This window comes from Meleagris gallopavo, chromosome 1 (genome assembly GCF_905368555.1).
Source record: "Meleagris gallopavo chromosome 1, MGAL_WU_HG_1.1, whole genome shotgun sequence".
Taxonomy (NCBI): domain Eukaryota; kingdom Metazoa; phylum Chordata; class Aves; order Galliformes; family Phasianidae; genus Meleagris; species Meleagris gallopavo.
Window position 1 is genome coordinate 81,995,437 of NC_139404.1, and position 23,210 is coordinate 82,018,646.

At 46.3% G+C, this 23,210-nt stretch overlaps 4 protein-coding genes and 1 long non-coding RNA gene across 9 annotated transcripts; 3 read left to right on the forward strand and 2 right to left on the reverse strand.

Moving 5' to 3' along the window:
- The first annotated feature begins 371 nt into the window (after window positions 1-371).
- RMP64 (ribonuclease MRP subunit p64) lies at window positions 372-7,075 on the forward strand. 4 transcript variants are annotated; one of them, XM_085237845.1, is made up of 9 exons: window positions 372-637; window positions 827-981; window positions 2,418-2,494; window positions 2,606-2,737; window positions 3,070-3,159; window positions 4,038-4,396; window positions 5,039-5,100; window positions 5,449-5,699; window positions 6,147-7,075. In XM_085237845.1, exons 1-9 carry the CDS (start codon window positions 508-510, stop codon window positions 6,523-6,525), a joined length of 1,635 nt encoding a protein of 544 aa, XP_085093971.1. In that variant the 5' UTR covers window positions 372-507; the 3' UTR covers window positions 6,526-7,075. The 4 variants fall into 4 exon arrangements, with proteins under 4 accessions (XP_085093971.1, XP_085093979.1, XP_085093987.1 ...); XM_085237853.1 differs by having other exon boundaries at window positions 374-637; window positions 3,082-3,159; XM_085237869.1 differs by having other exon boundaries at window positions 376-676.
- TAF13 (TATA-box binding protein associated factor 13) lies at window positions 6,034-9,951 on the reverse strand. 2 transcript variants are annotated; one of them, XR_014886866.1, is made up of 5 exons: window positions 9,797-9,951; window positions 9,604-9,682; window positions 9,222-9,319; window positions 7,822-8,127; window positions 6,034-6,403 (listed from the first exon to the last, which is right to left on the reverse strand). XR_014886866.1 is itself a non-coding variant. In XM_010719558.4 (4 exons), exons 1-4 carry the CDS (start codon window positions 9,821-9,823, stop codon window positions 7,957-7,959), a joined length of 375 nt encoding a protein of 124 aa, XP_010717860.1. In that variant the 5' UTR covers window positions 9,824-9,951; the 3' UTR covers window positions 7,509-7,956. The 2 variants fall into 2 exon arrangements, 1 of the variants encoding a protein (XP_010717860.1); XM_010719558.4 differs by lacking the exon at window positions 6,034-6,403 and having other exon boundaries at window positions 7,509-8,127.
- Window positions 9,825-11,735, forward strand: LOC146545464 (uncharacterized). Its single transcript, XR_014886869.1, has 3 exons — window positions 9,825-10,059; window positions 10,544-10,633; window positions 11,083-11,735. It is a non-coding gene; the product is annotated as an uncharacterized LOC146545464 (long non-coding RNA).
- A 215-nt stretch (window positions 11,736-11,950) lies between these two features.
- GTPBP8 (GTP binding protein 8) lies at window positions 11,951-16,017 on the reverse strand. Its single transcript, XM_003202746.4, has 7 exons — window positions 15,709-16,017; window positions 15,443-15,541; window positions 14,917-15,047; window positions 14,461-14,560; window positions 13,895-14,013; window positions 13,517-13,643; window positions 11,951-12,940 (listed from the first exon to the last, which is right to left on the reverse strand). The coding sequence occupies exons 1-6, from the start codon at window positions 16,015-16,017 to the stop codon at window positions 13,559-13,561; spliced, it is 843 nt and encodes a 280-aa protein (XP_003202794.3). The 3' UTR covers window positions 11,951-12,940; window positions 13,517-13,558.
- A 4,002-nt stretch (window positions 16,018-20,019) lies between these two features.
- LOC100538972 (cell surface glycoprotein CD200 receptor 1-B) lies at window positions 20,020-23,017 on the forward strand. Its single transcript, XM_031556140.2, has 4 exons — window positions 20,020-20,294; window positions 21,311-21,619; window positions 22,206-22,454; window positions 22,803-23,017. The coding sequence occupies exons 1-4, from the start codon at window positions 20,159-20,161 to the stop codon at window positions 23,015-23,017; spliced, it is 909 nt and encodes a 302-aa protein (XP_031412000.2). The 5' UTR covers window positions 20,020-20,158.
- The last annotated feature ends 193 nt before the right edge of the window (window positions 23,018-23,210 follow it).

A 23,210-nucleotide genomic window follows, 5' to 3' on the forward strand; every position in this document is an offset into this window, starting at 1 on the left:
TTGCATACAAAGAGGCCATCACCTCCCTGCTGCTGCTGGCTGCACAACTCCTGATACACGCCAGGAGTGCAGCTGGCCTTGGCCATCTGGGCACACTGCTGGCTGACATTCAGCTGGTTGTCAGCTAACACCTCCAAATCCTTTTCTGCAGCACAGCGTTCCAACCACTCTCCCCCAAGCCTTCAGCCTTTAGTTTGGCACTGGGAAGTGGACCAGGGACTTGGGCTGGGACCAGGCACCCGAGCGCACACTCGGTCCCTCTTCCCCGCCACAAATGCCGACTGCTGCTCACGTGAAACACACGTGTTTTGTGTTGTGGGATCTGGGCATCGCGTGATGACAGGGGACAGCCACAGGACTTGAGTCACCGGCTGACGGGCTGCCGCCGCAGCGCATCGCGAGGCCCATCAGCTGCGGCACCCACCTCTCCGAGCAGCCCAAACAGCAACGCTCGATACGCGCGAGGAACGCCGGGGGTGACCGAGTCCAGACCGCACCCCCGCCTGCATGTCCCGCCCCGCGCAGCACCGCCCCGCACAGGGAAAGATGGCGGCGCCCGAGGCGGCGTGGAACCGCGTGGACGTGCCGTGGCCCGCTAGCAGCAGCGCGGTGGCCGTGACCGCCCAGCACCCCGCAGGTCCCCGGCTCGGCTGCCGGGCCGCGCGGCCGGGATAGGGTGGGGAGGAGCGGAGGCACCGGAGCCGGAGAGGCCGCAGGGAGGGTCGGGAGGGGGGAAGGCGACCCTGGGCGTGCGGAGTCTGGTGCGGGGAGCGCGCGTGGTGAACGGCGGTGCGTGCGGGGATCGCTGAGTGCCTCCTGTTCGCAGTGAGCTGCCTGCCGGCCCTGCGGCGGCGCTGCGTTGGCACCCTGAAGCGGCTGTCCGGGCCGGGCCTGGCCGCCGAGGGACGCGTGTTGAGGGCCCTGCTCTACGTCTTTCACAGCAGGCTGCTGCGGCACCGGTCCTACCTGGCTATGCAGCAGGTGAGCGGCGGGCAGCTTGCCTTGAACACCTCTAGGAATGGGGCATCCACAACCTCCCTGGGCAGCCTGTTCCAGCACCTCACCACTCTCTCTGTAAAGAACTTCCCCCTGACATCCAACCTAAATCTTCCCTCCCTCAACTTCAAACCAAAAACTGCTGTTATCTACCCTTTCAAAGACTTGATTCCCCTCCTGTTTGTAGGCTGCCTTTAGGTACTGAAATGCTGTGATTAGGTCGTACCGCAGCCTTCTTTTCTCCAGGCTGAACAAGCCTGTCTTCATAGGGGAGGTGCTCCAGCACCCTGATCATTGTGGCTCTCCTCTGGACCCTCTCCAACAGCTCCCTGTTTTTCTTGTACGGTGGGCTCCAGACCTGGACGCAGTACTGCAAATGAGGCCTCACAAGGGCAGAGTAGAGAGGGACAATCACCTCCCAGTCCCTGCTGGCCACCCCTCTTCTGATGCAGCCCAGGATACCATTTGCTTTCCAAGCTGCAAGAGCACACTGCTGGCTCGTGTTAAGCTTTTCATCTGTCAGGACCCCCAGGTCCTTCTCTGCAGGGCTGCTCTCAAGGTCTGCTCCTTGATGCCTGGGATTCCTCCAGCCCAAGTGCAAAACCAGGGATGGTTTGTGCACGCCATGCACTGGTCCCGGAATAGACCTGGGACTCATGCTCATGCAAAGCAGAGCTTTATTTCAGCTGGTGTGTCTTGGAGCCTTGTGCTATTTGATTCAGTTGGGAGGGGGGAGGTTTGCGTGTGGAAGAACAACTGCAGGCTGCTCTGTTGGGCACTGCCTCTCCTAAAGCAGAAGCTGAACTCTTTAGCAGTTCTGTAGTAAAGGGATTGCCATAGTCTTCAAATAACTATGCTGAAATACAACAGCAATCGTTCTTACCTTCTTGATTCATTTGTTCTGTATTGTTTTTGAAAGAGTAGTTAAATCCCAAACACGTTCCATACATCCATTGCTAATATTTGAGAAACCTCTGTACTTTATCCCCATATCATCATCATGCTGCATTATCACAGAGACATAGAATATCATGGGTTGTAAGGGACCCATAAGGATCATTGAGTCCAACTCCTGGCTCCATGCAGGACCACCCAAAAATCAGACCGTATGCCTCAGAGCATTGTCTAAATGCTCTTGAACTCCATTTATATGCTGCAGGAGAAACCATGCAGTGCCAATGAACAGTGACCTGCTCTTAATTCCCTGTTCACATTAAGGTGATAAAGGGGTCTCTTCTGCACAGTGCAGATATGGGAACATGACTGCATCACACAAACCTGCAATTTGCTATTAAACTGATAAGGGGAAGGTGTCACTTAAAATACTGACTGCTCTTAGACAGGGGCATTTGCATCTCTCAGAACACCAGCTGAAGGACTTTCCTTTTTTTTCTTCTTTTTTTTCCTCTTTTTTTTCCTAGGTGGAACAATGCTTGAAGCGCCTGTGGAAAATGAACTTGGTGGGCTGCATTGAAACCCTGGCAGAACTGATTCCCAGGTAAGTATTGCATACATGTCCCTGTATGCAATACTACCCATAGATCAGCCTACAGAACTGAAGGAGGAGATGCTAGATCACAGACGTCTACTCGCCCTTGTCTTGTCACAGGAAAAATAAAGCCGAGGCCCAAGCAGAGTGCTTAGTTCCCAGCCAGCCTATGCTGGAAACGGTGGCCGTGAAGGTGCTGGGAGGCTGTAAGCTCATACTGCGTCTGCTAGACTGTTGCTGTAAAGCATTTCTGTATCCTTTTTTCACTATATAAACATTCTTACAGTTCACTGGCAGCACTTCATGAGGCCAAAGTAAGGTCTGCTATAGGCTCTGTGTTGCTGGTGGACTCCACTGTGCAATTCATTTGTGCAGCTTAAAGATTTTTTGATAGCCAGACATCTTATTTTCAAGTTATTAGGTAGGAACCTCAGGCTGTTGGCTGGCTGCTGTTCCAGCCTTGAGCATCCCAAAATTTGGATACGTATCTCCAAAATTATTCAGGATATTGCCTTGTGAATTGCCTGTAATTGGTGTGCTCAGCAAGTTTCATTACATACTGTTTATTCTTTAACCTTAACTAGTGTAATCTTCAGCTTGTCTGTTAAACATCTCTGTTCAGAAGAATTCATACTTTTGAACACCGTGGCTTCAGGCTTGTTGAGCCGGCTATGGTTTGTATATTTCAGAGTCCTTTGCTGTCTTTTTGACATGCCTGTCAGGGAGAAAGCTTGTGATTAGAACATTGCTGCTGAGTGAGCTTTATTCAGCTAGGAGGAGAGAGGAAAAATATTATAAATCTTATAAATCAGAGATCCCTCCATCCTTTTGGACTCGATTCTAGCACCTGAAGAGTTGTGTGAGTGGAGAGTGCTGTTTTGGAAGGCTTTGTTCTTTGTTCATCGTAAGCTTTATGGAGTACTAATAAAAACACAGCATTGCTGCTAGCCTGCCAGACACTGACATCTGGAACTCTGCAGCAAGCAGTACATCTGCCTCATGCTGACATGGAAAGGCTGTGATAAAGTTGCTCCTAATAATTTTCCAGGAAAATCATTGTTCTGGTCAGAGCAGCACTAAGAAAGTATCTACTGCTTGTAACTGAGGAAGTAACAGGACTGTGCACAAGAACTCACTAAAATTGTTTTTCACATAAGAAGTCTCTTTTTCCCCAGCAAACACAGAGCATCAGTGCTTATTAGTGTACTGCTTATTAGGAAGACCTCTTGTGAAATGATTTGTGCATGATGTGAGAGCCTGCACTCTACAAAGCTGTAGGACCAGTCACATCAGTCCTGTGCTGTGATCATGAATGTGCCTGAAAGATGGAAGGTGTTTTGGCAGGAGAGGCTCAGCCTAGTATTAAAGGAAAATGTGATGGAATGTAAAGAGAAGTGCCTCTATTGAAGGGAGAACAAAGGGAAAGGGCAGTTTGAAATGTTTCGTTTTTTTTTAAATCAGCTCTTCCCCTTGAATTCAAGGCAATTGTTCCGTGAGTATAAGCACAAGTTCTTGCTAAGGGAGAGTCTACACCTTTGTCTTCTCCCTTCAGGATTCAATACAGGTGTGTACTGCAGAGCCTCATCTCTCTGTATGACGTGCTATCAACATCACTTCATCTCGTGTCTGAGACCCAGCAGATGCCTTACATCAAGGGATTTACCTTTCCTTCTGCTATCAGTAGCTTTCTTGGAGTTAACCTTTCTTCTGAGGTGAAGAAACAAAAAGCTAAAATGCTTACAGCAAAAAGACCTACCAGCTGGCTGAAGAAGCTCTTCCCAACCACGTCAGAGGCAGTGTCAAAGGTTGGGAAAAAGAGAGGTTTTGTGACCTCCGCGAGTGCTGTGAAAAACCACAGCATCCCTGCAGATGACATTGGAGAACCCGTTCTGGCAACCAGAGACAGCAGAGGTAAAGCCTTTTGCCACAGCACCTACTGGTTTCTGAGATCTGAGACTGGCTACGGCTTTGTCCAACAGAGCCAAACACTTCCTGCTACCCATGGAGTGTGGTTCTGGTACAAACTCCCCTCTCTTGTCCTTGGAAGAGGAGGAGAATGCTGCATGCACCCTTGATTTTATAAAGCTGTAGATAATGTCAGTACTGGGAAAGAAGGGGAATTGTTTTTAAACAACACAGCAAAGAGAGAAGCAGGTAATGAATGCTGTATGCGTGTCCTGTATTTTCTTGCTTCTGTATACATGGGGCCCAAGTACAGTGAGGGATGCAAAGTGCACACAAGAGTATGTAACATTATAATATAGAGGGCATGTAGCCCAGAACTAGCAGTCCTCTCTTGCAGTCAGGCATCTGGATATATGCATGAAGCTTTTATACATGCAAGCTCACCCTTACAGCCATCTGTAAATCTGCATCTTCTTCATCCCTTGCTAGTTGCCACACAAGATGATGAAATGCTTGGAAGTGCTGAGTATAGGCATGAGTCTGCTGAGACAGTGGGAGAGCTGAGAGCTCAGCAGGGCAAAGCATTACAGTGTCTTTGTGCAAAGTCCTAAAACTCTTTGCTTAATGGGAACTCTTCTCTTTCTGTAGGGAACCACCTGTGGTTTGATGTGAAGAGTTTGCTTAGACCATCCAGACCTCCAATACAAGGGGTTTGTATGCCACCATTTTACACAAGTTTGCTTTTCTTTGTTTTTGTTATTTTATTTATTATCTCTATCTCTAAAGAGCCTAGCATTTGAAATGTGATACCTAAATGATGGAAAATGTCCCCTTCCCTTGCTTTATGTTATTTGTCAAACAGGTCATTCTGTTATGAAAGCATTTGTTGGTATGTCAAGTGAAGTGACCAAAGAGGAAGTCAGTAGACAGGAATATAAATGCCCATTGTGCGTCTCTCCTTAAGAAATGCAAAACACAGTGCTTTGCTCCTCTCCAGCAGAGGATCAGGCACCTCATGTTTTTAGAAACCCAACTGTTTTTGTTATTCTTTGTTTCAGGGTAGATGCATGACATCAAAACCTTTTAAAGAAGCATCAGTGTCACTTTCCTCTTCTGTGGCAAAATTGCAGCATGCTGGGCCTCTCGTACAGATGTTTCAAACAGCTGCATCTTTTGGTGAGCTGTCGGAGGCACTCAGAAAAGCTATTCTGTGGTGCAAAGGCAACAAACTCAAATCAGCAGCTTATTTTCTGCGCAGCAAGTTGTTGAAAAGCAATCGGCTGCACCACGTGGAGTCACAAGGATGCAGGTATTTTTCCTGAGTCTGGGGGTTCTGGATCTGACTTTTTACAGTTTAACTCCACACGTTTTGCTACAATGCAAAGAAATACTGTTGTCTAACCTATTTTTTTTGAGCTTGAGCATGATCACACCTTCAGGTCACTAGAACTGCTGATATGAATAATCTGTTTAGCTTTACTTGTGAGAGGATTTAAAAAGTTAATAAGTGCATGAATACGTCATAAAGAGGGGGGACGAAAATGCAGCTTAGATTGTGTGTGTGTATAATGGTGCTAGATGATGTAAAGGGCATCAGATTTCTTCAGAATGCTATGGCTACCACTGTACAAGATGCTGTTGCATTTCCAGGGTATGACAAATAAAATGGTAGAGGATGCTCATATCTACATCTCTGAAAACACCAGAATAGTAACAGCTATTAAAGTTCTCTTTTGTACATCTTCCTTCTCTTAAGCTTGCAGAAGAAACTGTGCTGTGTCAAAACAACGCTCTGTAAATACCTCCTGTGTGGCTCACAGAACATGCGCTGGCCAAGGCAGTACCATGGGGCATGGTTCTTTCAGAGGAAGGCGAAATTCTCCAAGTGCTCAAAGAGAATTCTGAAGACTGTTCAGCAAAAACATTCTGAGCTTTTTGGGGACCATGTGAGCAGTGTTTCACCCATCGTGAGACCTTCAAGTTGGCAAGGATGTCCCATCATTCATACAGCTTCTGTGAAACAAAGTACAGCAGAGACTCCTCAACAGCTGCCGTTAAAAGAAAGCCCCAAGTCTGTGCACAAAGATTCTGAGAATGTGGATATTGATTCTATTTTTGCAGCAATGGGTGTCTGATTCTGGACTGGGAAGAAGAAACATGTCTTGTTTTTCTAAGTAGAACTCGGAATGCCTCTAAGTGTCTTGGTACCTCATACACCAACTTCTGCTAACAAAGGAATAACTATCTTATTTTTGTAAAAGTTTTTTTTTTTTTCTTTTCTTTTTTATGGAACAGCATTCAAAACAGATGAGTAATCTTTATCCCTTTACCTGGCCTTGTCCAAGGACTGCAGCTTTGAGTTATTTCCTACTTGGTGCCTTTTCTCTATTGCTGGGACCACCTGTTATTTGTGCTGTGCATTCGACAGCACTAAATTACCACCCAAGGCAGAAGGCTGCAGCTGATCACTTGCTGCTGCTCAGGCCTAAAGATCTGCCCCTTCTCCACAAAGTGTTATACTCCTCTCTTGCAGTTTGTACAGACAACAGCGTTGACTTTCAGTGTTTTCACTGTTCTACACTTGTTATCCTTGTCCTGAAAAGAAGTTAATCAAATCCTGCTGCTTCAGAAATAGGGCAAAGCACAGCCAGAGTCTGCAAGAGTAAACCTACCTGTGAACAAGTCCTCCTGTGTCCTGAAGTCTTTTCAGTGTGCAATTTTTGCCTGCTTGGCAAAGCAAAGTGTAGCAATTCCAGCACATATTTATTGCTTGCTCTAGCATCATTTCACATGCTTAGTGCTTTCCATCGGGCTCTTATTTGTAATTACTTGGTGATCCCGATCTTGGGGTTATTTGTTTGAAAAACTTCTTTGAATGAAGTCAAATCAGCTTTATAGCGGAGTATCTGCCCAACAGGGGCAAGGAAGGGGTCTAAGAGCAAGTAAACCTGGAACAGGTTAATTTCAGTTCTCTAAACGTACGGTAGAAAACAGCAGAGCTGTGTCTACTAGGACAGAAACAGCGCTTCAGAGCCCATGAGATGCTAGAAGAGCCTGCACTTTTTTATGTGCCCTGTGTTAACTGATCAATATAAGTTCAGTCTCTGAAGAGTGGGCACAGATTTGAGTTGCTTTATTCAAGGATTATATACAGAGCAGAATTTTTAATAGTTTGGGCTTGAAAACTTTGTTTGTCCGGTTAACCAAGATCTAGTTTCCAGGTTTCTTGTCAACAGAATACCTAGCAATAACCAAAGTAAAGAAGAACTTGTCATGGGCCTGCTAGATGCCCAATTCACAGTCCTACTGCAAACAGACTTCTCACCTTTAAAGAATCCTTAGAGCTCATTTCTCAAATTCACAGAACAGTATAAAAAGACGTTAGGAATAACACGTGCAATCAGGAAACACCTGGCTGCTTGAATGCCTACCACAAGAGGCTGAGAGGCAGGGCAGATATCCCAGCAGCAATGATCTCCATCTCAAATAAACTCCTGAAAGCAACACATGTGACATTTCTTCTTACAGGAGCCCACAGCACGCCCCCGTGGAGCCTGTATGCAGCATCAAGATCCATAGTTTGCTTCATCAAAGGCCTTTCTGGCACGTTTCAGTTCTTCATTCATAGTCAGAAGGTCTTTAACTCTGGCAAACTTCCGGGGATCCTTGCGGATTAGGAAGACGATGTCCTCAACCTGTACACGGCCCTGCCGTCCAATTGACATGGCCTTGTGTGTCTGCAAGAGAGAAAAATCAGTGTTCCTCTGCCCCTTTTAGTTTTTTTCAGATCTCAATCCCACTGTATTTCCTGTCATTTTTAATAGTCTATAAGCAGCAAGTGCAGGATCTGGGCATTGCCATCCAAGTTCCAGAAGAACTTACAAGTGCAGTACCTCATATGCATTGGGTACCATTTTACACACACTACAGGAATGCCTTTGGAACTGAAGCCAGACTGGAGAGGAGACACCTGATCTGCAGAGTGTTTGAGGATCAACAGCATCAAGCAGAGTCTGCATGCAGTGTGCAGTACCTGCATCAGACGACACTCTGGTGTTCTGCTGAGGGTAGGCAAGGCTAACTTCTCATGAGAAGGGATCCACAAACACTACCACTTATTTTCTGTTCTTTTTTATCACAAGTGTTCACATGTGTCTGGATCAGCTTTAGGGCCCAGATGTCTGCATTTATTTTATGGCATGGGATTGCATTCCCATCGGTGTAAAGGCACTGAGAGAACACAAGAAGCATACAACCTTTCAAAACTGAACCATTTGCTAGCAGAACACATAGTGATGCCACAGGACACCTCAAAGTCAGCTGTGGATTTTTTCCCCTAGCTGCTACTTAAAGGCTCCAAACGCTGCCCTAAATCCATGTGAAATAAAATGCATTAATTTTGTCTTAATATTCAAAGAGCAACATCTGAGTTTAGATTTCTTCCTAGCAGCACTTGAGTTTTTGCCTGGGATAACACTATCATTGAAGCAGAGGGAACCAAAGCAGGCTCCCTAGACCAGATTGCACAGGTAGGAGTCCGGGTGGGTCCTGAATATCTCCAGAGAAGGAGACTCCACAATCCCTCTGGGCAGCCTGTTCCAGTGCTCCGTCACCCTCACTATGAAGAAGTTCTGCACACATTTGTGCAGAAGCTCCTATAGTCTAGTTTGTGGCCATTTCCCTTTGTCCTATTGCCACACACCATTGAAATGCCTTGTCTCTTTACCTCCTGCACCTTAGATATTTATAGACATTGATCAGATCCTCCCTCAGTCTTCTTTTCCAAAGCTGAACAGACCTGCCTTCAGTACACCAGCTAAGGCTAACTTACCATTTCCGTGATAAATTCTATCACCAGGTCCTCAAGAATGTCCACAGATTCTGTGTAAGGGTTCTGGTCATCCCCGAATCCGTACATCATGCATCTTACTGCAGGAAGACACATAGCGTGAGGCCTCCGTCTGCTCAGCACATCAGCAACGCTCCCATCCTGAGCTCCCGCCCAGCCACCGCAGCAGGACGGTACCCACCCCCGGCAGGCAGGAATGCAAGGGAACACGTAGGCAGAAGCCAACAAAATCCCAGGAGCGCGCACAGAACGGGATGTCAGACAGCAGCACGCTGGGCCGGCCCCGCACCGAACGCTTTACCGGCCGCGGGGCAGCTGGCACGGCGGGTAACGCACCGCCCCGGCTGCCCCCGCCTGGACTCACGTTCTTTAGAGAAGAGCCTCTTCCTCTTGCCTTGCCCGCCGTCCAGTCCGCCGCCGGCTTCCTCGGAGTCCTCCTCAAACTGGAGGGACAAAGCGGAGGAAGGAGGCCGTTAGACGGTGAGCCCCCTCCCGCCCTAGGGGTAGACGCGTGGCCGCTCACCCCACGCAAACAACCCGCAACCCCCGCCGCTCACCGGCGCATCCTCCTCCTCGTCAGCCATGGCCGCCACAGCCCGCCACCGCTTCCGGCCGGGGCGGAAGACCTTCCGGTTGCTCCGCCACGCCTCCCGCGGGGGCTGCCATCTTGTTGTGCCTAACCATTCTCCTGGAGCGCCTTCTTCTTCTGCCCTGACCAGTTCTTGCACTTGGAGGATGCTCTCATTGAAGACCTGCCAGCTTTCCTGAGCGTCTTTGCCCTTCAGAAACACTTTCCATGGGATCCTGCAGAGTTTTCTCAGTATGCTTATGTCATAGATTCTATGTCCAGGATCTGCTATGCTCCTTACTCTCAAGATCCTTGCTGAATGGTCTGTAGCACTCGTATCACAGTGCTACTCTTACTGGCCTCTTCCCTTGTCCCAAAGCTTGCAAAGGCGGCACACTTATCCCTGTAGGGAGTGATTAGGAGACTGCCAATAGAGCATCTGCCTCTGGTTAGCAGTTGATTTGTGACTTTCAGGTCACAAGCTGACAGTTCCTGTGCACTTGTAGTATCATAATGAGTATAAATCTAGGGATTCTGCAGATAAGAAAAGCAGTGGATATGCTAAATCAAATCTCACAATCAGTTTCAGTCTCTGACTTTCATTTTAGGAAAAGTAGTACTGGAATGTCAGTGGAGCTTTCTTGCTGGTAGCAAGGCATTGAAAGAGCGCAGACCACTTTGTGACAAGGTTTTATGGAAAAAGGATCTTAAATAAATGCTCCAAATTCCTTTTCAGCATGTCACTGACTTGGGCAAGAAGACACAAGCCTTTGCTGATGCCTAGGTCTGTCCAGGAAAGGCTGAAGATGAAACTTGACAATATAAGGTAAGTGCTGCAGTTACAGTACCTAGTTCCATGCCCTGCCAGGAAGAGGCTCTGCAGAGATCCACTGCTGTTTCATCTTGACTTAGTTTTTCAGTATGATTTTGGGTAAATTCCTCCTCCTATATACATGGATCATGGCAGATCACTTGAATTTCAGCACTAAACTGTGTGAGTTCTTGTGGAGAATGGAGGATGTCACTTTAAAACATCTTTAGGACTTTTCCTAAATGAGGGAATATTTTGTGGAACGTTACCACTGTTTTATTAAGCAATATGACATATACAAAGTGGCTTTAGGTTTCCTGTTTGCTAGGCTGTGTCAGATACCTTTCAGGCAACTTGTTGTGCTTAACAGAACAGTTACAGTTTAGGAAAGAGTAATGGCTGCTGGTTTGCATCATGGGGAATGATACCTTGGTAACTTAAGCTATTCAGAAGATTTTTCTTAGGAAGCTGAAGAAGAGGAAGAAGAAGGTGCAGCTGAGGTGAAGACACTGGAGAAACAAAACCAGTGGACAGCAGAGTCAAGAAAATGGAACACTGAAGGATCTCAAGAAGTAAATTCAAAGGAAGTGAATACATTGCTTTCAGGTGTCTGAGATTAAACAGCCTTCCCCGAGGCACTCTGTGGCTGCTGCCAGCTGGAGATACCACTTGCCTGAGGGGTGAGGGTGGCAGTCCAGCAGCACTGTGTTCATCACAGGAACCACTGGGGAACAGCATCAGCACAAATAGCCACATGGTGCACAAATGACACAGTGGATTCTTAGAATACAAAAACATGAATTATCATCTAAATAGTTGATGGCTGCTCAATAATTACTTTACTGAGAACAACATTTTTCTATGCTTATGTAAGATTTGAGTAGCTATATCTGAAGTAGTTAAAGTATTTAACAAATGCTTGAACACTGTTAAATTAGTATTAAAATGGAACAGTGCATACAGGCTTAACATTTTGGCTAGTTCAGTAAGAGACATAGTAGTTAGCAAACCCAATATTAAAAATCACTCGTGTATGTAAGGAAAGGACACTTCTTTTGGTGTTGATACAGCTCGCTGTAAAATGATGAGATGGCAATAAAACAGATGTTACATGGAATCGTTTCAGGATATCTCCTTCAGTTTGGTGCCAGGCCCACCACAAATCAGCGAGTGAACGAAAGAGAGAACTTGTGTCCACAGCCTCAGAAAATGCAATTCTTCTTTCAGCAACACAGCACACTCCTAAGAACTTGGCAAGAAAGTCTGCTTGCCAGTGTGTCACACCTGTTTAGCCAGAGCATGCACTAAAATGCTTGAACATATAAGTCCTGCTTAATTTAACTTGATTTTATTTACTGTCATACCTGTCACAGAGGCATCGATTCTTGCACACAACAAACTGAGGCCTTGAAGATTACAGCTTTGACTACACTGATGCCTTCGAAAGACACTGGTTTTAAGATACTAACACACACTTATTCCTGAAATGTTGACTTGCACGTATTCCATCTCTCTAAATCCTACTGTATTTATTTCTAGAATCAAACACCCACAGGCCAGTTTGCTTTGGAGTATTTTGGGATTAGAAACAAAACAGTAGAGTATTACAGGCTTGATCTCTGCTTACATGTAGAAACTGCAGATCCACATCTCTCTACTGTATTCCTCACCTTGCCACTTCCTACACATCTGCTGGAAACAAACTTTGCTTCAAGTCTAATCTGAGAGTTACAAGAAATTCCTTAATGTAGCAAACAGCAGAAATACCACCGTCAAGCCTCAGAGTGGTTTATAAAAGAATTACCTTTTCTTGAGATTTAAACACTTAATGTAAGTTAACCTGAACAACTGCATACGCAGAATTGGCAGTCTTAAGACAGGACAAGACATAGCCACTTACTAGCTTTAGTCTAAATTCCTGTGTACAACTACTGCTATTTAATGGCAGTTCTTTTTGTAGATTCTGTACAAGCTCCGGTTTCCCCCACATTGTGCTTTTAGGTACAGCGGCTGTGGGACCTCAGTGTTGTGCTTCAACTCCCAGCACAGGACAGATGCAGGTAATGGACCCATCTCTGATAACTCAGGCAGCTGCAGAACTTCAAGTGGGATTTAAAACAGAACGTTTAAAACAGATGCAGCACTGAATGATGATAAGGTGCAGGAGGAGAGAGTTCCACTAGATGTTGTTCATTTATCACCACTGTTTCAAGCCAACGGCCAACCAGAAGGCAGATCCCATAAAGTAGGTTTCCTTTTCCGCATCCACCAGGAACAAGGACAACTGGATGTACACAAGCAAGCCATACTATCGTGCTGAACCTATAGAATGCACAATGCAGAGGAGTTACAAAGGTGCAAAAATACAAGAAGTTTCCAAAAAGCCTTTTGCAAACAAAGCATTGACTGTTTTCACTCTGGATAGCCTTAGACAGGCAGGGTGCCCATGTGCTAGTTTAAACTTCTAGGTGTCATTCAGCTCAACAAGGCAAGTTTAGTTCACTTAACACACTGCTGTGTTTTTTTCATTTCTAAACTAAATGCTTTTTTATTAATGAGATTACTATCTGTAGTATTCTAAATACAGCAGAGCTCAGGTAGGCAGCAGTGACTTTTTGAATGTTTACCTGAAGGGAGATGGAGTACTTTATTAAAACCTGGCTTCTCTCTGGAGGTTCTCTGATTATTTGTTTTTCCTCCCTTGACACGAATACATAGGTTTTGTGTAGTACCCAGGATTCATTCACAGTGCAAATGTCCTGAATTAATGAGTTTATTAAACAAAAAGCTTACCTTTAAAAACATTACTTTAGCCAAAAATTTATACAAGCTTATCCAAAAATAATTTTGGTGCTTCAGGTTCTTACGACAAAAAATCCAGACCTCTAGTTTTGGTACCTTTTGTTCCAGATGAGCTGAGCAGATCAGGAGCCAGACTTTTCAGCTGGCCTCTACAGTAGGCAGGTTTCCAGTAACATGGGCTACAAAACACCTTAGCAAGTGGACTCCTGAAAACTCCACAGAACTGTGGAAACAAAGGGATGTTCAGTGCCTGATGATGCATATCTTGGAGCAAGACAAGCAAATTCAACCACTGGCTGCATCAAATTAAATTTATCCCCACGGTGCAATACAACATTAATAGAGTAAGCACTTCTAATGTAATCAATTATAGATTGCTACTGCAATCTATGCTACAGTTCCAGACAAAGGTAGCTTGGTTTCAGTGCAAATCATCATCCACAAGGAACAGCAGCAAGAAAAAAAAACCATTACCTGACTAGGAATAGCTGAGGAAAGCATCCCTGAGTTTTCTCCTTTACAAACTTCTGGATCCCCAGAACATTCTTTAACAACAGTCCCTTGGAAGCTCGGTCAATTTTTGTTAACACCATCTGTATGGATCCAGAAAGAGAAGACAGAGAGGAAAAGAAGATGATTTTGCTGCTAGCCTGGAACATCAGGAAGAGTTCCTGGGGCATTTTGCAAAGCAGGCTGAAAATTCTGGGTCACAGCTAATTGGGAGAAGTGGTATAATACAGTTTACCAGAACACTACCACAGCCTGCATAGGCTATAGACCTTTTCATGTTCCTTGAGCTGAGCACTGAAAAAAATGCCAATAAATAAATTTAAAAAATCCCTAGATGCCCCCAAACAAACCTTGGATCTATTTTATTATCAATATAGAAGGCAGAGTTGATGGTATTACTAGTCAGGTAGGACAGCTTGCAAAAACTCAGTTAGGAGGTACATTCCTTTATAGTTATATGCTAAAGGTAATCTAACATAAGTCAAGTTTTCATACTGCTTCCACCTTATCAAGAACAAAGTATTACTCACCACATAAGGAATCCCAAACTCCTCCAGCATCTCTACTGCAATAAGATCTGTGCTCTGGATTCCTACCACAGCATCGACTAATAGAAAAGTCCTCTTCAAGCTGCCAGAAATACAGGCAACAATAGTCAGCACCATTGTCAGCACATTATCCTGCTGTGCTACTGCCAAAGTCATAAGCAAGAACAAGAAATGCAAGATTTGGAGAAAGAAAAGCCATGCATGGCAGCTGAGAGTTCAGCATGGAGCAGCACCTTCATCTCTTCTACTGTTTCAATCTGTCTAAGCATGAGTGAGTGACTGAATGAGGGTCACCACAGAGGTTTCCAGGGAACAACTTCAGACTCGTCAACACGACCACTGAAAGCTGCTACCTCTGTGGCATTTTATCATCTGATTACATGAATCTGCAAATTAGGCATTCATCTCTCATTGCTGCATTGCGGTAAAGTTCCTTACTTGTGCCGCTCCTGCAGATAAGCCTCCACCATATCCACAAAGTCTTTTGGGGCATTGTAGCCATACCCTGGCATATCCACCAAAGTGAAGTACTTCCCTACGTTGAAGAAATTCATCTTCTTTGTGTGGCCCTAGGGAGAGGATTTAGAAAAAAAGAAGAAAGAGATGCTAAGATGGGCAGCTAGGAGATATCCTAGAAGTGGTCTCTGTTCCATACCCTGTACATAAGCTATCATCTCCTCCTCTTTTCACAATCCTCTATAGTTCTATCTTTAAAACAATCAGCTAATAAAACCTTCACAGGTATCTCGGTTCTTTTCCAAAGGGAACCACTCCACGTGCCAGGTGTGTTACGCACTAAGGCTGAGGAGCTATGCCGATTGCTTCCCACCTTTCTCTTGGCAAAAGCCAGGCCAGCACTGGTCTGCTCTCTTTCTACTCGAGCCTTTGCCTCTTCCTCAGCCACACCGCCTGGGTAACCAGCAGCTTTTAGCCTAGAGGAACACAAGTTATAAACGGCACTTACTGGAGTTTTTGACACTCTGACCTCCACTTCTGGAGCCAGCGAGAACAAGGCCCGGATCAACGACGACTTGCCCACGTTGCTCCGGCCGACGAAGCACACCTGCGCTAGAGAAGAGCGAGCACTTCCACACCGATCTTCCGCATGGGGCGGGCAGCACCCACCGCCGCTTTTGCAGCCGCACGGGACACAGCGGGGACAAAGCCACAGCGCTGAGGTCGCCAAGCCCATCCCACCCGGCCTCCCCGCTGTCCCGGCCGCGTCCTGACCTCGGGCAGCGCGGGCGTCGGGGCGTGCTCCATGCGCACGGCGGAGCTCACGTAGTCGATGGCGTGACCGCGGCCGGACGTGAAGAGCACCTCGGCGCGCTGCAGCGCGGGCAGCCCGGGCTGGAAGAGATTGAAGGCCGCTTCCTCTGCGCCAGGAGCCAGGTTGCGCGCCAGCCGCTGCAGGGGAAACATGACGCCGTCGCGGCGGCTCCGCTCCAGCTTCAACACCTGCGAAAGGCCGGCCAGCGGCAGAGGAGAGCGGCCATGCGGACCCCCCGTCCGTCTCCCCGCCGCCCGCAGCAACAGCATAGCGGCAGCACTGCCCGGAAGGCGGCGGGCGGGGCGGGGCGGGGCGGGGCGGGGCGGGCTCGACGCTGCCCAGAGTTTAACCCGTCGGTGTCCGAGCTTTAGGCTTGCCTGGGTCGCCCTGAGTGAAGGAGAGTTGTCTTCGGTTGCTCCCAAAGTAATGCCTCCGAAACAATTCATGGAAACTACAACGGATACAATACATACAGTAGATATGTAGAGATATATGTATTCCTGTTGTCCCCAATGATGCAAACAAATCATAGACTAACAGAGTGAAAAAGCTGAGGCTGCTGACCAGGCTGGCCGTGTGTGGATATGAAGGAACAGCCTTTAGGTGGTCATAGAATCGCTATGGGTTGGAAAAGACCTTCAAGATCATCAAGTCCAACCACAACCTAACCATACTACCCTAACTCTAACAACCCTCCGCTAAATCATGTCCCTGAGCACCACATCCAAACGGTTTTTAAGCACATCCAGGGATGGGGACTCAACCACCTCCCTGGGGAGCCTATTCCAGTGGAACAGCCTCTGTGGGCTGCCGTTGACAGCTGCTTTTTGTAGTAGGCATACAGGCAGCAGTCCAACACTGCCCTTCTTAGCATTTGGGAGTTTCTGTGGCTATGGTATCCAGAGGCTGCATGTGATATAATCCAGTGATGCTCAGGGCTCCGTGGGTCACAGTTCTGAGGTTCCCATTGTAAGAGCTCGTTCCTGTTCCTTGAAGATCTACAATGTTGCATACAGAATTCTCTAGTGATCTGGACAGAAAACATGTCAGATGGAGATCCAAGCGAAACGTGTATTTGGAAATGTATAAATCCAGTAATACTGAAAAGCAACAAAGGCCATTTCTGAAAGTAAAATGAAGTGGGCTTTTGGAACGAACCATCCTTTCATTCAGTTAGAGCAGGCATGTCCCACCCACAGCCCACAGCCCGCACACGGCCCGGCACAGCTCTCCCCTCAGCCATTCCCTGCCCCACACCATGATGGTGGCAGCTCTTCCCGCCGAGAGGCCCAGCCCCTCAGCACCAACAGGACATCGGTGCGCTGTGGCCCCATCTGGGCTGGGACCAGGACATGGGGCACAGTGCGGTGCCAGCTCGAGTGGTGGCCAATGGGGTTATGCAGTGTGTTACACTGGGCGAGCACAGTCCTCTGAACAGCTGTGCTTCTGTTTCGATACAGGGATTTGAGAATGCGTTTCAGGATTGCTAAAAAAATCATCAAATTTTTAGTTTATTTGCAATTCCATTTTCAGTCAACATGATACAATACCAGTGAATTTTCAAATGGAATGTATAGAGTTGCAACTAAAAATCTGATCATGTCCCACCACCAAACTTCTATTTACCCTTCTCTTCACAGTCACACCTTTTTCATGTCATCGCTGTTTGGTCGTATGTACATTTATGAACAATTATTTTGAAGGATGAAGCACAGGAGGAGTAAAATTTCATCAAAAATCCCTATTAAACACATGGAGAGCTCACTGAGAGTTGCAACCACTGCCATCAAATCAGTCCAATGTGCTGGTTTCACAAAAACAAGGTCATATATCCCACTAGTTTAATGCTTCTGCTGCTCTCTTTTCTGATATGTTCTAATAAAGAACATTAAAAAATGAAAGAAGTTTTGTTACTTACATTCATTATATTATATATATTTTATGATGGGCTCTCCAGAAGTAATGACTCTTATTTTATTATGTTGGCCAACAACACCAGAGGCGGATGTTGATGGTATGGCAGTAGAGGTGGAACCTTCCTGCCAGTATTTCCTTGTGTTTCGTTGCCGTGCGACAGATGGCAGCAGAGGGGCAGTCTGACAGAACGGCGTCTGGCATGGGAGTGTGGATGAAGCAAAGCTGTGTCACTGAGTTACTTCATGCAGAAAAAATGGCACCCACTGGCATTCATTGATGCTTGCTGAACATTTGTGGAGATCAAACCGTGGATGTGAGCACAGTGAGGCAGTGGGTGGTGTGTTTCAGTGGTGATGACAGCGGGGCACCTCCGCTGGTGCAGGTTTTGACAAGCATGGTATGCAGGGCAGACTCCTGTTCATTGCTTGCAAAAATACATAGCTAATGTGGTGACTATTTTGAAAACTAGTGTTTTGTGGCTGAGAATTTGCTCAATCAAATAGTGTTATTGTGCTCTTTGTATCTGTTGTAGTTTCCATGGGTATAATTAGGAGCCATTAATTTGGGAGCAACCAACGTAAATGTAGCCTGAAACAGTTCCCCTTCATTCCGTGCGGCCCAGGCGATCCAAAAGGTCGGACTCTCATTAATAGGAGGAGTTCCCAAGTCGTTGCTGTTGCTCGCTATGCCCACGAGATGGAGGTGAGGGTGCGGGCAGTGTGTGCACGTGCAAACGCCCTTACACGGACTGCGCTGCGTTCCCCGGGACTCGAGGAGGCGTTTGCCGTCTGGTGCCCGGAGGTGAGCCAGCCGCCGAGCAACTGCTCTGCAGTGCGCTTTGGAGCACCGGTAGCTAAAAACAGCCCTTGGTACATCACTAACTGGGGAGGAAGTGGGAAGGATAAGGCACAAAGGAAGCAGGGCACCTTGCAGTCATTCACTATACTCTGCTACCACGAGAAAATCAGTCTCCCAAAACACAGAAGTCTGAGCTGAGGCGGAGGAAACAGTCTGAGGCTAAAGGATGCTTAGAACCAGCTCCGAGGATGTGCTGGAGACAGATGTAAAACAGCCCAGTCAGAAGCTCTGCTGCGCAGAGCAACTAGTTGCGATACACCAATGATGCTCTTACCACCATATTACCATGCTGTGTGGCTCCAGTGCTAAAGGATGACAGAGGCTGACCTTCCAAAACTTGAGAAACAGCAGCCAGCCCCACCACTGGACCGCATCCATATTGCACCTGTGTGGCCTTTTCCTTCATCACAGTCATGCAGTAACTTGCAGTGCTGTGAGCAGCTTCTAACTCAAACTGAAAAAAACAAGACATTCGTTAGGAGAATGTGAACCTCAGTGCTTCCAGTTTTCACAGCTCAGGCCATGTTTTCTGCCTCTATGCTTTAGTGCTAAGCTCTGTTGCTCAAGAGGAGGTGGCTGAAGCTCCCATGCGAGAGGGATATCTGTGTCAGAATGTTAAATATGTTCTTTTCATTTTGGGCTCAAGTCTAAACACAGTAAATGCTTGTTGCACATGACCTCCAAACCACACAGCAGAGGCTGAACTAACCAAGGTAGCTGAAATTGCTTGTCAAATATTTTGGAAATAAAACTGCATCAATGCATCAATGGCGGAGATGAAAATTTCAGTGTATCACTACTGTTGGCTGTTCTAAATATAGGAACTGTGAACACATGAAGCCCAACTTTCCTCTTACCCACATTCACCTTTGAGTCATCAATGGCTGCTGTGCCCCTTCTCAGCTAACTGTTACCTGCAATGTAGAGGGGGGACGGTGATGAGATATCTGCCTTCTTGCCAATGGTTCCCTCATCTGTGGATGCTTTGTGTCTGTTTGACCAGAGGAATAAAGCCCTTTCAGGCAGGCACATTTCAGCACAGCCATGGACATCCATAAAACTCCATTCATTGCATTAATTTCCAGAGATGTACATCTTATAACTAGGAAGGTACCTTTGCAGGTATGACAGCAGGGTTAATCATGTGGGCAGCCTCTACCTACCCACCCTCCCTGCCAGGAGGGGAGCAAGGACTGGCAATACATTTTAGAGAAAAGGTCTTAGGCTGTTCGGTACAAGGGGAAAACAGAGTAGGCTGGAAGGAAATGGATTTTAAGAGGGTTTTATTTGGCTTTTTAATATGCTGAGCATCCTTTAAGCAGCAGGATAAGAATAACCTTCCCCCCATTCTTGATGATAAAATCCCCATTATTGGATCAGAGCCAGACATAAAAGTCACTCTGCTTGTACTTTGTGCAACCTCTGCTACAGATTTTATCTTCTCTTAGTAACATTATGCAAGAGTCCAGAAAGCAGAAAGCAAATACCAATACCATTTCCTCTATGTTGACAATTTACTGCACAGGAAGAAGCTTCTTGATATGAATAAACCATCAGGCTGTAGCTACAGTCAGGGGTCTGTATGAGAACAGGAAGAGCAGTGGCTCTAAGTCTGCGGATCCTTAGCAGGGGAAGATGGGGATCTCACAGCAAGCTGGATGGTGCAAGAAGCCTGCATCACCCATGAACATGAGAGCTGCCTTGGAAGTGGTCAGGAGCACCACATGGACTATTGTTCTGCTCACCAGCATGGCAGTCACAGGAGCTACAGGTAGTTCTGATGGTATTTACAGATCAAGTGTGTATTAAGGGCTGAGGAGGAAGGAGCAGAGCATCACAACGATCTTTTTCTCAATTCTCCTTCAAATGGGGAAAAAAAAAAAAAAAAAAAAAACAACCAAAAAAACTAAAGGAAAGGATCTTAGAAATTGCCGAAGGGAATTTCTCATGGAAACCAGTAACGTGCAAGAGTTTAAGATTTACTGTGAAGGTACTTTCTCCTTCATAAATTCAGTTGAACACTTAAAAAAGCTAAGCTCCAAAAATGTGGGATCAGAAAATATAGCAATAAGCTTTCTCCTCCTTACCACACATTATCTATGCAAATTCATGTTGTTGGTTTTTTTTGTCTTTGTTTTTGTATGTTGTTTTTGTTGGGAAGAGGGGAGGACAGAGGGTTGTGGGACAGTGATCTTGAGTCTGTCAAAGGTTTTCTCCATCTGTCAGAAAACTGGCATGGTTTTTTCTCTGCTAAATGTTGTATTTACTCTTCTGCTTTATCATTTTTCATTTGACAGTGCTATAATCAGGGAAATTGGTTCAGATAAGTTTCTGAGTGGCAGGAGAGAATTTGACTCTTGTGCTTGACCTGATTAGGGGGGCTGCTCATATCTACCACAAAACAGGAGTCAATGTCTTTGTTCATTCTTCTCCTGTACTGGGCAATGATGCCGAGGGAAGAAAACTGCAAAAGAACTTCCCACGCCAATGGGCTCTGCCAGCCCATAAGTCATAAGTCATGTTACTTATCCATTGGTTTAGGGAAAGGGCTGTGCAGAGGACAGGAGTAAAACCAAGTACCAACTTTAGCAAACACAGCCATGAATTTGGCAATTGGTTTCTGTCTAAAACGAGACACGCAGCTCTTGGGCGGGCTCTTACAGGACCTCACTTCAGAATGTAATGGTGCTGACATTTCCCCTCGAAGCACAGAAGAGAACTCCAAGGCCATACGTGGCATCCTTGGGCACCTCTTCATACCTCCTTCTCTTTCCTTGTCTCCTCCAGGAATTTACAGAGTGTCAGCACGCCTGGGTCACAGCGCTGTGATGACCTGCCCTAACAAAACAAATATAACTATGGTAACATGGAAAATAAGCCCCAAGATTGGAGGCCAGTGCACCTTGGCAAACTTGATTGATGAGAACAAGTCAGAAAGAACCAACTGCAGTGACAGAATAAACTGGAAATCCAGACCAGACTGGGATCAAGCACTTGAGATACAGCAAGTACGAATGGCTGATGAGGGAAATTACACCTGCGAAGTGGTAAATGCGGATGGGAATTTCCATGGCCTGTATCACCTGACTGTGCTAGGTAAGGGTCTACCTCCTCATTTCACTGTTGTCCAGAGGACCATGTCCAGGCCTGGGCAAACAAAGCTCCTCTCCTTGTGCATGGGAGGAAGTGTGAGGTAAGAAGAGGAGCTTTCTCACGGCAATAAAGGGTCGTGCATTACATTTAGAGTAACTGTTTCTTCCCTTTTCTTATTTGCCAAGACTTCTGTTGCTGCTTTCTCCCCTGTAGTTATAAGTGATGAGTGTGAAGCAATTTAGAATACTCTTAAGAAGGATTCTGAATGAGTACACTGTTATCCTGCAGTGACTCAGTAAGACCTATTTGGGACGAGTCTAATTCAGCCCTGTATTCTGGAGAATTCCCTACCTCCGTGTCCAGGGATACCTCCTCTCAGGCTGTAGTAGTTCACTTGAATGTAGGAGAATTGTCCAGAATGAAAAATGATACACCATCGTTTTCTCCCATGGCTTTGGAACACGTTGCTGTGATGAGATGGCACTTCCACGTCTCCTCTCCTCATTATGCTCCCTTTGGGTAGTCGATAAAACGTCCTATCCCACTACAGCAACCCACATGCATCTCTCCCCTTCCTGGTACTTTGCAGTTTTCCCAAGAATGGCTCTGTACTGCGATGACCATGGGAACCCTGTGTGCGAGGCAGAGACAGTGAAGCCAGCTGCTGGGATCTCGTGGGTCCCAGAGAGCAACTCCACACCCAGAGCAGACAGTAACGATAACGGGACAGTGACAGTTCTCAGCAGGTTTGCAGCACGTAGCACCAATGGGAGGAATCCTACCTGCATTGTGTCCCACGCTACTCTGAACGAGACCAAGTCCATAGACTGCTCCCCATGTAAGCTTCCCTTTGTGTGCTAAGTTTCCTGTTTAGCCCTCTGTTCCTGCACTAAGACATCACTGACACTGGCATGACTGCAGCAGAAACCATGCAGCTGAGCTGAAGTTTCCAATGAGGAATTTCTTGGGCTGGGGAAGGATAAACAAATGTGCTGTCAGAATTGAAAAGCGCTCTCTGAAATTCTAGGCAAGAAGATAAACAAGGTACTCTTCCTTTCTGAAAATGAGGCTGAAATTAGTCTTATTCAGAAGCATACAGCAAATAATATTTTGTAGAAGGCATGCATGTCAGAGGCATGCAGTAAATGGTTTGTGAGGTGTACTTAAAATAACTGCTTCTCTTTAGACTGCACTGTACGGTTTCTTCACTGCGTCATCAGCCTTGCTTGTGTGCTGGCCTCCTTTTTCCTTTTGGCTGTTCTTCACCTCTGCATATTCTGTGATGCCAGGTATGTGCAGGATGTGATGCACATAACACCCCTCTGGTCACACCTAGAGTTTACGAGGGCTTCTGGTGCTATTTCACATCAGGTGCAGTCATGTCAGAACTGTCACAAGTGAGCCAGTTCAGCACATGTTCATGCAGGTTTATCAGAGATCTGTAACATCACGGCTGCTCTTAGAATTCATTCATTGGTGCTAGAGACCCACCTCCTGCTGCTATAATTCTTCCAGTAGCAAAAATACAAAAGGAATGGTCAGTTCAGTTCCACTGATCAGATAGAAAAAACAGGATTTCCAGGCTATGAAGATA

Coding starts and splice junctions, on each gene's coding strand:
- RMP64 (XM_085237845.1), top strand. CDS start 508: ATGTCCCGCCCCGCGCAGCACCGCCCCGCACAGGGAAAGATGGCGGCG. Junction 2,495..2,605: donor CTGGCAGAACTGATTCCCAG/GTAAGTATTGCA, acceptor GTCTTGTCACAG/GAAAAATAAAGCCGAGGCCC. Junction 4,397..5,038: donor GGCAACCAGAGACAGCAGAG/GTAAAGCCTTTT, acceptor CTCTTTCTGTAG/GGAACCACCTGTGGTTTGAT.
- TAF13 (XM_010719558.4), bottom strand. CDS start 9,823: ATGGCTGACGAGGAGGAGGATGCGCCG. Junction 9,683..9,796: donor ACGAGGAGGAGGATGCGCCG/GTGAGCGGCGGG, acceptor TTGTCCCTCCAG/TTTGAGGAGGACTCCGAGGA. Junction 9,320..9,603: donor GAGGCTCTTCTCTAAAGAAC/GTGAGTCCAGGC, acceptor GTCTTCCTGCAG/TAAGATGCATGATGTACGGA.
- GTPBP8 (XM_003202746.4), bottom strand. CDS start 16,017: ATGCTGTTGCTGCGGGCGGCGGGGAGACGGACGGGGGGTCCGCATGGC. Junction 15,542..15,708: donor CGACGCCCGCGCTGCCCGAG/GTCAGGACGCGG, acceptor TCTCTAGCGCAG/GTGTGCTTCGTCGGCCGGAG. Junction 13,644..13,894: donor CCTCAGCTATTCCTAGTCAG/GTAATGGTTTTT, acceptor TTGTTTCCACAG/TTCTGTGGAGTTTTCAGGAG.
- LOC100538972 (XM_031556140.2), top strand. CDS start 20,159: ATGGGGATCTCACAGCAAGCTGGATGGTGCAAGAAGCCTGCATCACCC. Junction 21,620..22,205: donor GTATCACCTGACTGTGCTAG/GTAAGGGTCTAC, acceptor GGTACTTTGCAG/TTTTCCCAAGAATGGCTCTG. Junction 22,455..22,802: donor GTCCATAGACTGCTCCCCAT/GTAAGCTTCCCT, acceptor GCTTCTCTTTAG/ACTGCACTGTACGGTTTCTT.